This window comes from Mytilus edulis, chromosome 2 (genome assembly GCF_963676685.1).
Source record: "Mytilus edulis chromosome 2, xbMytEdul2.2, whole genome shotgun sequence".
Lineage (NCBI taxonomy): Eukaryota > Metazoa > Mollusca > Bivalvia > Mytilida > Mytilidae > Mytilus > Mytilus edulis.
The window spans coordinates 45,722,463-45,736,262 of record NC_092345.1 but is presented as its reverse complement, the minus strand read 5'-3'; the positions used below and the strand labels follow the sequence as shown (position 1 = coordinate 45,736,262).

Below are 13,800 nucleotides of genomic sequence, written 5' to 3'. Positions count from 1 at the left end.
TATGTGTGTGTCCGTAGAGTATAGTTATTACCTTTAGGAAAATAATGATCAGTTATCTGATTTGTACTAAAAGTACTGAGTGACAATTTGAATTTTAGAATGACACAAAAAATTTAGCTGTTGACAACGATTAAAAAAACTATATGAAAATTGAAGTATTGCTGTACTTGACCAATCTCAGTGTTAATTTTAGTTTTGACGGCACAATTTCTGCAAAAGTATACTTATAAAAGATCTTGAAAGTAAATTTTAGTAAAGTTGTCAGGTGGGCAATCCATGCTCATTTGGGACAGTCTAGTTTAACTTTTAAGTATGCCAGATACAAGGGCATGGACATTTGACGCTATAGCAGTGATTCTGTACGATGTTATCATTTTCTATTTTTCTTTAATTGATCAATTCAGATGCTGAAGATTTTTTTCTTATAAAAAACACTATATGAATGAAACATTTCCGTAAATGTCTTTGTACATGGCATGTGCAGTGATGATTTAATTTATATTTTAGATTGACCAGCTTTAAAAGCGTGAGTTTCCAAAGGTCGAAAATGGTATGAATACATATATATCTATTCAAGACCATGGAAAAAACGACGTAGGAAAACAAAAGTCTTTGCATGTGCAAAAAGAGCCTGTTGCTCAGTGGTTGTCGTTGTTGTTGTGGTTCTTAAGTGTTTCTCGCTTCTCGTTGTTTTATATAGATAAGACCGTTGGTTTTCCTGTTTGAATTGTTTTACACTAGTCATTTTGGGATCATATATACTAGTAGCTTGCTGTTTGGTGTGAGCCAAGGCTCCGTGTTGAAGGCCGTACTTTGACCTATAGTTATTTACTTTTTGCACATTGTGACTTGGATTGAGAGTTGTCTTATTTGCACTCACACCACATCTTCTTATTTATATATTGAGTGACATAATTCGAGTAGAGCTTGCGTGCAGAGAAAAGGTTAATATGGAGGATGTATAAGTCAAAATTACTTATTTCATCTATAAACAGTATTCAAAAAGTGCAAAGCAGCATGTCCAAAAATAAGTACTCATTGAAATAGTCCCCTGCTGTACACGTGGTAACCCTTTCGTTCACGCCTAAAAGACAAAGCCTAATATCAAGAACAAGTCAAGGAAGACTAACTAATTTGCGAACTATTTTACGTTCTACCAATTAACTTCTGTAGGACATATCGTATCAACTATTCAAATTGTGTAATATGATAAATAAGTCAGATTAATTAGATCGGGTCAGTGGCGGATCCAGAAATTTTCATAAGTGGGGGCCCGCTCCAGTCACGCTTCAGTGATTTCCTATATAAGCAATTTGTTTCCAAAAAAGGGGGGCCCGGGCCCCCAGGCCCCCCTAAATCCGCCTCTGCGGGTATTGTACGAGTTTATAAAATAAGCATGCAACACCATTTCAAGACAAGTTATAAAATAATATATATCGAGTACAAAATAAAGTGCAACTTAGGTCAACTATACTTCATGTTTTTTTAATAAAAACCTTGCAATTTTATATCGATTTAGAACTATTTATTTTAGAACAGTTATCTGTATATCTAAACACGTGTGAATACATTACCTATAGGAATGACTCGGAGTACTAGTATTTTTTTATATCAATATCATTTTTCTAACATTTTACAAGGTTAATATGCTATTAATATTCCAAGTATTATAATGGTATCGATGTAAAACTGAAACATAAGAGACCAAACATATCATTTTTATAGGCTAGTGAAAGCCTTAAATTTTGCAGGAAAAACACCAAACTGGCCTTATGTTATGCATATAAAGTGCCGAAAGTTTTATGAATTAAAATCATTTTAAAAGATTGACGCTGTTTATAAACAAAATTTATAAGGTTTTCAAAATATGCAAAGAAAAACCCTTGCGAGGGAGGCCCCAAAGTCTCCATTTTTTACAACATTGCACTCTTGATTAATCTACGAAATTATGACCAGGTTGTTGGTCACCTCTGTCATATTAGTTAGTTTCTGGGGGAAACTGGCGGTAGTTGAGATAAAGTCCAAGTAGCTATGTTCTTTGTTACAGTACATTTTATCTTAAAGACGGATATAAATCTTTGATAATTAATCAGAATGAAAGGATTATAGTTAAGTGTAAAATACAAGTAACTTTTAAAATACAATAAACTAATAAATTATCAAAACGCAATAAGGACTCGGAATAATAATAAAAAGCATAGATTAAAGAAATATACAAAATCCTAAATGTGAACTTTGAACGAACAATTGTCGGGTCATAAAATTATAAGACATGCTTGTTTCCTGAATGGACATAGTGCATTTTACTTTAAATGGGAAGGTAATTTCTATTTTTCATAGAAAATTGACAAACAATTATTAACGATAAGGGAACAACGATGTCATATATGTAAAATAAACAATTGTAATAATACAAATTGAAAAAGGGAACAAAAATTTCCTCAGTTTATTCTGCCATATTTTGTAAATGAGGAATACATTTTAATGGTTGTATGGATTTAGAAGTTACATTAATATATATTTTTGTTAAAAGAAACAATTTGAGTTGTCCTGTCTGGTAAAAGAACCAGTAAGGTATGAACGTTAACAGCATTTAATGTATATGGAATGGGATTATGAACTATTTTATTAAAAACTTATATTGTACAGAAAAATAATAGTGCATTTCATAGTTAATCTCAATTTTCAGATATATTCCATCTTCATTAAGAATGGATAAAACTTAAAAAAAAGAAATAAAGCAACATAACTCATTTTAACAATAATTAATTAACATTTCTTCCCCCTTCAATAGATATTTCATGAAAATACTTCACATTTCATTCAGAAAAACTATAAATAGAATAACACATTCAGCAATTGCCTAGAGAGTTTTTGACTGTTTTAAATATATGCTTTATCTAAATGCCTTTGGAGTTTGGAGTATACTTTACGTGTCATAAAATATTGCTATGGTATTGAAATTTTACATTCAAAAGAAGATTACTTATATATTTAATATATTACGGAAACATCAATATTTATAAAATAAACGAATAATCTATTTCATAAATTTTTTTTGAAATTTCCAACATAGAATTTCAATTTTAAGTTTCTATGTAAGAACTTCAAACAATCGTCATTCGTAGGAAAAACGAAAGACGTTTTGGAATACATTAAAACTTGTATAAAGAGGAATTTTATATGATATGCAATTCACTTACAAAGTATCAAAAAGTTAAAATAGTTTTAACCATTTGAATTTTAAACAAATTCAAATTGCAGTGTTGTGATTATCATCATTATTATAATCATTATGATTAATGAATTCTTCAATTTTGAAAAAAATATACTAAAATCTTTCATTTTTCAATTTATCAATGCTAACATGGTATAAAAACATCGTTATTTGAATTAATCACATGTTTTTCATCCCGACGAATCACCTAGTTTGATATGTATCAATTGTTTTCAAAATTACATTCCAAAAATGAAATAATTCTTTTGATTTTTAATCTTTTAGTTTTGTTGTAAAAAAATTCATGTTGCAATGCGGTTTTGAATGATATCTATGTCATCTCCCGTTCTATTTGTGAATACCCGCATTCTCTAAACATCTGAAGCATTAATTGAAATTTAACAAAGTGAAACACCAGTTTCAATTATTAAGTTAACAATGATACAAAAGCGATACCATTGTGCTTTAAAACGAGGTGTTGAAATACCAATTTAATGCAAATTTAATTTTATATTAACAATAGACTGAAACAGCACAACTCTTTACCACATTTATAACGATTTTGAAAAGAAAACCAGCGCGACATTATCTACGATGTCGGGTTGTTAACAAACTAATTCTAAATTTTAATTAAATTTGACCGACTGGTTTTTAATTTATTTCCAGAACGTTGAAGTTGCAATATTTAGTGAAAATAAATGGTATGTTATACTTATGAATTAAAGAATAAAAAATAAATTAAAAGAATAAAATAAATTTATTTATAAATGCAAAAAATTTTGAACTCATGTCTGAATTTTATAATACAAACTCAGCTTAAACTGGAACATGTTAAACATAATTATGGTGCTTACCATTTTCAACCCCACATTAAAGATCCAAAATTTTAAGTGAACTAACTATAAACTTATTTTAACTATTTGTTAAAGTTACGTCAGTGTTGAACGAAAGTTAATTTAATTCTGACTGAAACCAAGTGACTATAATGCAGTTTTAATTTACAAATAATAAGCAGCAAATTCCTAATTTATCCTAATTACATAAAACAATTTATTTAATCACCCCGACATCTCACTTTCCCTAACAAATTAATTTGATTCGGGATCTGATACTGATGATAAAAACCAATAACTGCCAATTCAATATTGAAAAATACAGGCGGACAATCAATTTTATTAATAAAGGAAAAGGGGTATCGAAATGTAAGAGCTTACCTTCTAAGAATTTGTTCCGACTAAGCATATCTGATAAAGATGCCCGCGTTGGACTTGCAGGACTATCAGCACGAAATACCGTAGAGCCAGGTGACAGATCCGTTAAAGTGGACATGTTTCTATTCAAATATTTTCACAATTTTCCCCACTTGTCCACAAGTTTTTCAGAATGAAAACAAATTTAGTTTTTCTGTAGAAAGTCAATTCTTAATAGTTTGTGTCAGTTCTAATTGGTGGAAATGGCCTGAAAGCAGCCACTAGCATCACATGACAGAGATCAATGAATATTCATTGTGTATTGATTTCTCTGGAAGTGCTATAGCTAGGTGAGATGCTGATTAAGATCGGTATGACCTCCGGTAGAGCTACGCACGTGTCCACCTGTCAACATACAACAGGTATTATTCAAGGTGACTGATTTATCCCCTATCGCCAACAGTTCGGCTTAATTTGTATCTAACGGAAAAGACTGGAGGAGTGATTTTTTTCTCTTTATCCGAAAATTAATATTGTAATTTGTAAAACAGTGTTCAATTATCACTTTGCTAGAAGATCACAGAAATTCAGAAATTAAAAATCCGAACTTTATACTGAAACAAATCGCAAATTAACCGGACAAAGTCTCGCCCCTACTAAATTGACTTATTTCAGAAATCTGATTGGTTAATACTGGTAACTATTGTTTTGCTTTGTAGTTTGTTTTTATATTTTTATTTTACTTCAACTTATGTTTTGTTTGTCTATCTTTTTTAGTAAGAATATGTGAATTATAGAGTTGAAATTAATTAAACGAACAAATAAGCGGTATGAATAAAGAGTTATTTATAAAACAGCTGTATTATACATTGCGGATATATGCATAGATAAATATAAATAAAACATCGAATTTAAATTTTGTCTTCATCCTCAAATTGATACAATGAAAATTCTGCTCGAAGGATAAAATTCATATCCGTTTTCTTTAGTAAATCGTGATGTAGTAAGCTTGTAGAATTATAATTCATATCACAAACATATTTTAATTCACAAAATGGCCAGAGTTTACAGCTAAAGAATGCAGCAATTTACAAATTTAAAAAAACCCAGTGCATGTGTTTAGTTTAAGCAGTTCTTTCATGCATGCATACAATTTTGAGTCTTGTACATTTATCTAATTTATACGGCTACAGTTTACATTGATACACGTAACTATTATCAGCTCTTGATAAGTATTTGTTATATAAGGATTTTGTTACAGTAATATACTTATGTAAATAGTATAAGTATCAATAGGTAAACATAAACCTACTATTTATAGTATTTAGGACTTCTTAGGATAAAACTGTATCATTGAAAGGTTTAAATACAAAGCTGTAATGAAATGAAGTGGAATTTGTAATAAAAAAAAAATGCATATTGAAGCAAACACATTGAACTGCGTGTGTTGCTTCCCCCTCTCTCTCCCAATTTGCAGTATAAAGGATATGTAATTATACGCCAACATATTTGCATTTAAACTTATTCAAGCATGCTTTATAAATATGCCCGAAATTGTATTGTATCGCCGGGGTGATCGGTTCATAATGTAAAGACAAATTTAATGTATCCAATTTTTTAATTTTTCATAATAATAATCTTTTTACATTGGAACTTCTTTATGATAATGACCTAAATTAATTTTATATTGTAAATGTTAAGTCTAAAACATCTATATTTTGAAATTATAATTAATAAACTAAGAAACATTAAAATATGATCATAATCTATCCGTTCTCCTAAGTATGGGACCACAATTATTACCGGGTTCTAAATTGAATTATGTTTTCATTTTGTCTAACACATCTCTGAAATTATATGTTTATCCTGAACAAGCCACCAATAAACATTTTTGTATTAGTCTGCTTTTGCTCGTATATATTTTATGTTCATAAGTTTAAATAAGCTTATTTTTCATTTCAAATTTTTCTACACAAAAATATAACCAAACAATCAAATATGACTGTGACAATTCTGCTTCTATTGGTACTAAGTTGATTAAAATCCGATCAAAAATGTCCCAACAATATTTCGTCGTCGTTTATTATGTTTACCCAATTGACGGTACCCAATTGACGTGTGCATAGGTAACGTGTTTATATGTAGTACCATGTGCGCTGCGTTGTTCATGATGTGTTGAAACAATTTAAAGGGACCTCAAAAAACTAAAGCAAAATTGTGCTAAGGTGTAAAAATAGTGTAATTGAACATTGCAACAGAAGTCACCAATTATTACAGTAAAACTCGTTGAAACATTATCCATATTTTCATGCCTACACCACAATGATTCTTATATATATATTTAGAATGAAATTCAAAACAGTGTGGCTGTGGCCATTGATTGACACATTAAATTCATCCATTGACTGGGACAATTTAGGTGAACGTTTGTATGTAACGACCACTGCTCACTATGTACTTTTTAAAGACACTTAAACTATGGGGTCACCAAAGGTTCTCAACACCTTAATAAAGTAATTCGAAAAACTAATCAGAAATAACACGATGTTTTGATTTATATCAATTATATAAATCAAAACATAAAGGTTATTCGATTTCCTGATTAATTTTTTGAATTATTTTATAACTAAAGGCGTTAAGAAACCTTTGGTGACCACACAGTTTAAATGTCTATCGTAGGTACGTCGTGAACAGTGGTCGTTACAGACAAACGTTCATGTAAATTGTCCCAGTCAATGGATGAATTTAATGTGTCAATCAATGGCCACAGTCACACTGTTTTGAATTTCATTCTACTAATGATACATCCGAGACCTATCAGTCTATCAGTGTAGACGCGACCCAGATAATGCGGAAATAACGATGAACAAAAAGACAGACATGCAGCATATCCATGTTTGACAACTTATTTTCTTCAGTGATGTTCCGTAATACTAAAGAATATCAAACAACTCATTTGAAATATATAATATTAATGAGAAGATGTGAATTGGCTTGTCCTTTTACAAATATTGATCATATGGGATGGCAAAAGTATACAATTTGTAAAGTGTATGAATCATAAAAATAGAATAAAAAAGAGTAGAATTATCACTATGTATTGAGAAATAAGAGCAATGTTTAACAATCATTCGATTGGTATAACCAAATTCAATTATTTATATTTATAGTAGGTCGCGTCTGTGGCCGAGGATAGACGAGACACTTAATGAAAATGCCATTCAATCTACATAGAATGGATAAATAATCATTGTTTTGATATTACCTGTAATAACTGGTAAAACAGAAATATGACAGATGTAATAATATTTTCTCTCTATTTGTTGTATTATCATTGGCTAAGAAACGAAATCTCATCTGAATACATTTGAATTGTTTTCATTTTATTGTCATCATATTAACATCTGTTGATTGTATTAAAGAATTACCTTTTGATAAATCATTTGTTTCGTATGCTTTTACTGCAAAAAAACTTGTACTTTTGTTGATAAATGACAAGACTTTATTGAAACAGCATTATTATATCTGCTGAATATGATATGTTTACAATAAGATTTGTAAATAATGCTTGTCATAATGGATAATTTTCTACAGTCAAACCATAAACGAACTAATTTCATCAACGAAGATAACAAGAACAAAAAAGCTTAACATACATTTTATTTAAAAATCCCGACCCTTTTTAATTTCTGTGTAATTTGGTCACTTGTGAAGAGTTGTCCCATTGGCATATATACCACATCTTCTTACTTTCATATTCATAACAATGAAGTACACACAAAATAAACCATATTGATTATGATAAAAGATTGCAATATGAGATATATAAAGTTGAATGCGACGATGAACTATATGAAATAGACAAACAAATAGACAACAGATTTATTGATACACAGCTAGTAAACAAACAAAACCTACAATGCAAAAAAAATATGTAGAGAGCCGTGGTGTAGTGGTTAGTGCATCGGACTACTAACACAAAGGTTCCTGGTTCGATTCCCGTTATGGGATGAAAATTTCAGGGACTAAATTCCCCCCTCTCCTTTGACACCATTTGCGAGTATGGTCCTGAGGAAACGATGATAGTCCATCAGAAGTAGACGATAAATGGCTGACCCGTGTTATAAGAGAGCTATATCTCTTGCACGTAAAAAAAACCCCTGTAGATTTCAAAAAAGAGCAGGTTAATGCCGCTTCATTGCAGCACTCGCACCCGGAAAGTGGAAAGGGATTAATATAAGTTGCAAAACTTGTTTCCCAATCCACTATAAATAAATACGTTCATCCCGTCGCTAGTCTTTTCTTTTTTAATTTAAACATATTTATTTAAATGTTTAAATTAAAAAAATAAGACTAGTGACGAGATGAACGTATGTAGCAATACGTAAAATCAAGTAGAAAAAAACCCCACAAAGTGACAACAACAAACAAGTGACAAAAGAACAAAAATGACAGTAATTCATTTAAGAAGAGAACAAACATGAACTTGTTATCTTTTTTTGTCTATTATTAACCTAATAGATGAACTGTTTTCACTGTAAAAAAAGGACATTTGAAAAAAACCATCTAATTCTCAATAAATTTTGACCATATGTTATGCATGTCGGCATTAGTGACACTCAAATATCTCACCAAAGATTACAACATTTAAATTTTGTACACCAGACGTGCATGTCGTCTACAAAAGACTCACCAGTGACGCTCGAATAAAAAAAGTTAAAAAGCCAAACACAGTGCAAAGTTGAACAGAATAAAATGCTGAATTCTTTCATCAAATACAGCGATCATATGGGATGACAAAAAGTATACAACCGTAAAATGTATTAATCGTAAAAATAGAATAAAAAGAGTAGATTTATCACAATGTATTTAGAAATAAGAGCAATGTTTAACAATCATATTTATTGAATTTGGCATAAACAAATTCAATTATATATAGTAAGTCGCGTCTGTGGCCGAGGATAGACGAGACACTGAATGAAAAAGCGTTTAATCAACATAGAATGGATAAATAATCATAGTTTTGATATTACCTGTAATAACTGGTAAAAATGCTTTTGTCAAATACAGCGTAGGTAATCTATTCCTGAGGTAAACAATGCTAAGTATGTCGAAAATTCATTTTTAAACAGTCGATTTATTATTATGAACATATCAATACAATTGGAATTCAAATTTACATCTTCATCTATATATTTAACCACACTTTGAAATAATGTATGTATGATTCTCTATTTCATTCTTTTTCAGTTTCGATTGGAGGAATAGCAGTATTTTGCAATATTACATATCTTTGCTGATCTTCTGAAACTATAAGTCGAAATGTGTTGAACCATGAAGGTGCTGATAATTGAAAAAAACCTGTGTATATCACCTTCATAGTATGTTGATACAGTGGCAATCATGACGACATAGGTGCTACATAAGTCGCATCGCTACTCTAGATATTCACATTGCCATGCTCTTGTCTGAAACTACAATTTTATGATGTATATAAGGTATTCTTCCAACGAGCTTCATCTTGTTCCCATCAGGGAAATCCGCAGGACCGACAAAGGCTTGATCTGATTGTCTAAAAAAAGTATGACAAAAATTCCGAACCCAAAGACAAATACTTCAGGGGAAGTGCATAAATAGTTATCAAAGGTACCAGGATTATAATTTAGTACGCAAGACGCGCGTTTCGTCTACATAACACCCCTCAGTGACGCTCATATCAAAATATTTATAAAGCCAAACAAAGTACAAAGTTGAAGAGCATTGGGGATCCAAAATTCCAAAAAGTTGTGCCAAATACGGCTAAGGTAATCTATGGGTAAAATGATAAATCATTAGAAGATGGATACGAGAAAAAAAAACATATTCAAAATATCTTCAGTTCTTGGTGATTGGATATCGAATCGCTGACATGGTGACATTGGAAACAGAAAGGAAAGGGCCTGTTGAAAACCTAAGGGAAATCACATTTTCATTTTTAGCTCACCTGGCCTAAAAGGCCATGTGAGCTTTTCTCATCACTTGGCGTCCGTCGTCGTCGTCGTCGTCGTTAACAATTTTTCAAACATCTTCTCCTCTGAAACTACTGAATGGATTTGAATGAAACTTAGCATGATTGTTCCTTAGATTATCCTGCACAAAGTGTGTGCTTCGATTTTTGATCCGTCAAAAAACATGGCCGCCGTTACTTAAAATAGAACATAGGGGTCAAATGCAGTTTTTGGCTTATATCTCAAAAACGAAAGCATTTAGAGCAAACCGTACAGGGGTAAAAATTTTCATTAGGTCAAGATCTATCAGCCCTGAAATTTTCAGATGAATCAAACAAACCATTGTTGGGTTGCTGCCACTTAATTGGTAATTTTAAGGAAATTTTGCAGTTTTTGGTCATTATCTTGAATATTATTATAGATAAAGATAAACTGTAAACAGCAAAAATGATCAGCAAAGTAAGATCTACAAATAAGTTAATATGACCAAAATTGTCAATTGACCCCTTAAGGGGTTATTGTCCTTTAATGACAATTTTTCACAATTTGTTCATCACATTTGCTAACTTTAAAAAATCTTCTCCTCTGAAACTACTGAATGGATTTGGATGAAACTTAGCATGATTGTTCCTTAGATTATCCTGCACAAAGTGTGTGCTTCGATTTTTGATCCGTCAAAAACATGGCCGCCGTTACTTAAAATAGAACATAGGGGTCAAATGCAGTTTTTGGCTTATATCTCAAAAACGAAAGCATTTAGAGCAAATCTGACATGTGGTAAAAATGTTCATTAGGTCAAGATCTATCAGCCCTGAAATTTTCAGATGAATCAAACAAACCATTGTTGGGTTGCTGCCACGTACTTAATTGGTAATTTTAAAGAAATTTTGCAGTTTTTGGTCATTATCTTGAATATTATTATAGATAAAGATAAACTGTAACAGCAAAAATGATCAGCAAAGTAAGATCTACAAATAAGTTAATATGACCAAAATTGTCAATTGACCCCTTAAGGGGTTATTGTCCTTTAATGACAATTTTTCACAATTTGTTCATCACATTTGCCAACTTTAAAAAATCTTCTCCTCTGAAACTACTGAATGGATTTGGATGAAACTTAGCATGATTGTTCCTTATATTATCCTGCACAAAGTGTGTGCTTCGATTTTTGATCCGTCAAAAAACATGGCCGCCGTTACTTAAAATAGAACATAGGGGTCAAATGCAGTTTTTGGCTTATATCTCAAAAACGAAAGCATTTAGAGCAAATCTGACATGGGGTAAAAATGTTCATTAGGTCAAGATCTATCAGCCCTGAAATTTTCAGATGAATCAAACAAACCATTGTTGGGTTGCTGCCACGTACTTAATTGGTAATTGTAAAGAAATTTTGCAGTTTTTGGTCATTATCTTGAATATTATTATAGATAAAGATAAACTGTAAACAGCAAAAATGATCAACGAAGTAAGATCTACAAATAAGTTAATATGACCAAAATTGTCAATTGACCCCTTAAGGGGTTATTGTCCTTTAATGACAATTTTTCACAATTTGTTCATCATATTTGCTAACTTTAAAAAATCTTCTCCTCTAAAACTACTAAACCAAATTCAACCAAACTTCAACTGAATGATCAGTAGGGTGTATCAAATAAAGCTTTATTTTTTATTTCGTCAAAAAACATGGCCGTCATGGCTAAAAATAGAACACAGGGTAAAATGCAGTTTTTGGCTTATATCTCAAAAACTCCAGCATTTAGAGCAAATAAGACAAGAAGTTAAAGTATTTATTAGGTCAAGGTCTACCTGTCCTGAAATTTTCAGACGAATTGGGTAACTGGTTTTTGATGATTTTAAAGAAATTTTGCAGTTTTTGGTTATTATCTTGAATATTATTATAGATACAGATAAACTGTTAATAGCAAAAATCTTAAGCAAAGTAAGATCTACAAATAAGTCAATTTGAACAAAATTGTCAATTGACCCCTTAAGGAGTTATTGCCCTTTAAAGACTTTTTTCACAATTTGTTCATCATGTTGACTTACTTTAAAAAATCTTCTCCTTTGAAACTGCTGTATCAATTTCAGCCAAACTTAGGCTAAATGAGTTTCAGAGTATCTAGTATAAATTTTATATTTCATTTCCTTGTATGTCAGAAACATAGCTCCTATGGCTAAAATAGAACATAGGAGAAAATGATTTTTTTTTTGCTTTTGAAGAAAATAGGACGATTCAAAGAACATTTAAATAAATTGAAAAGCCAAAATAATCATTGATGAGAGATTTAACCAAAAAAATTAAGGTGAGCGATTCAGGCTCTTGAGAGCCTCTTGTTGAATCATACTATGAACAATTGTCTATTCTTCTTACCAGTACATTTGGTACAATCAAAAACCTGATAATAAATTGTTCAAATAAGGCCTTCGAAAATAGTGGTATTATTTACTTTTGGAGTGTCAAGAACTCGTTGGAAGTACTTGATAAATTGCATGCTTATATTAGTGATTTTGAATCTGTTCAAAGTTTTGATTTTTCTACCCTGTATACCACATTGCCTCACATTCTCATTAAGAAAAAAATCACACACCTAATTAAATGGGCATTTAAAAAGTCAGAATGTGAATATATATGTTCAAACTCTTTCCGGTCATTTTTTAGTAGCAATAAACATAAAAACTATGTCAATTGGACATGCTTTGATACTATATCTGCCCTTGACTTTTTACTAGATAACATTTTTGTTCGCTTTGGAGATTCCGTATATCGTCAGGTTATCGGAGTTCCAATGGGTACTAACTGTGAACCACTTATTGCGGACCTGTTTTTGTATTGCTATGAGTTACAATTTATGACAAAAATCAGCAAAGACCCATCGAAACAACATCTGATAAACAAATTTAATAATACTTTTAGATATTTGGATGATATTTGGCCCTCAATAATGACGACTTTAGTGTGTATACTAAAGAAATTTATCCTGTTGAAATTACTTTAAATAAAGCTAATACTAACAATCACCACTACCCTTTCCTCGATCTTGATATCTATATCACTAACGGAAAGCTTAATACTAAAATTTATGATAAAAGAGATGATTTTTCATTTCCTATCGTTAATTATCCATTTTAAGTTGGTAACGTTCCCTTGTCACCATCTTACGGTGTTTATATATCTCAACTTGTACGATTCGCTCGTGTATGTAACAATGATTTAGATATTAACGAGAGAAATTTGTGTATTACTGAAAAATTATTACACCAGGGTTTTTGATATCACAAACTAGTTTAAACATTTACTAAATTTTATCATCAGTATAAGGACATCATTCGTAAATTTAGCTCAACATGCAGACTTCTTATACGTTCAGGTGTTTTACATCCAATTGTTTATGGAAATATTCTTTAT

At 30.9% G+C, this 13,800-nt stretch overlaps 1 protein-coding gene across 1 annotated transcript in view; it reads right to left on the bottom strand.

Moving 5' to 3' along the window:
• LOC139512251 (LIM/homeobox protein Lhx3-like) overlaps positions 1 to 4,672 on the bottom strand; it is a 30,030-nt gene extending 25,358 nt beyond the window's left edge. The window contains exon 1 of the mRNA XM_071299739.1: positions 4,432 to 4,672. Within this exon, the coding sequence (XP_071155840.1) occupies positions 4,432 to 4,546 (115 nt within the window). The 5' untranslated portion in view covers positions 4,547 to 4,672. The remainder of the gene's footprint in view (positions 1 to 4,431) is intronic.
• Positions 4,673 to 13,800: the final 9,128 nt, after the last annotated feature.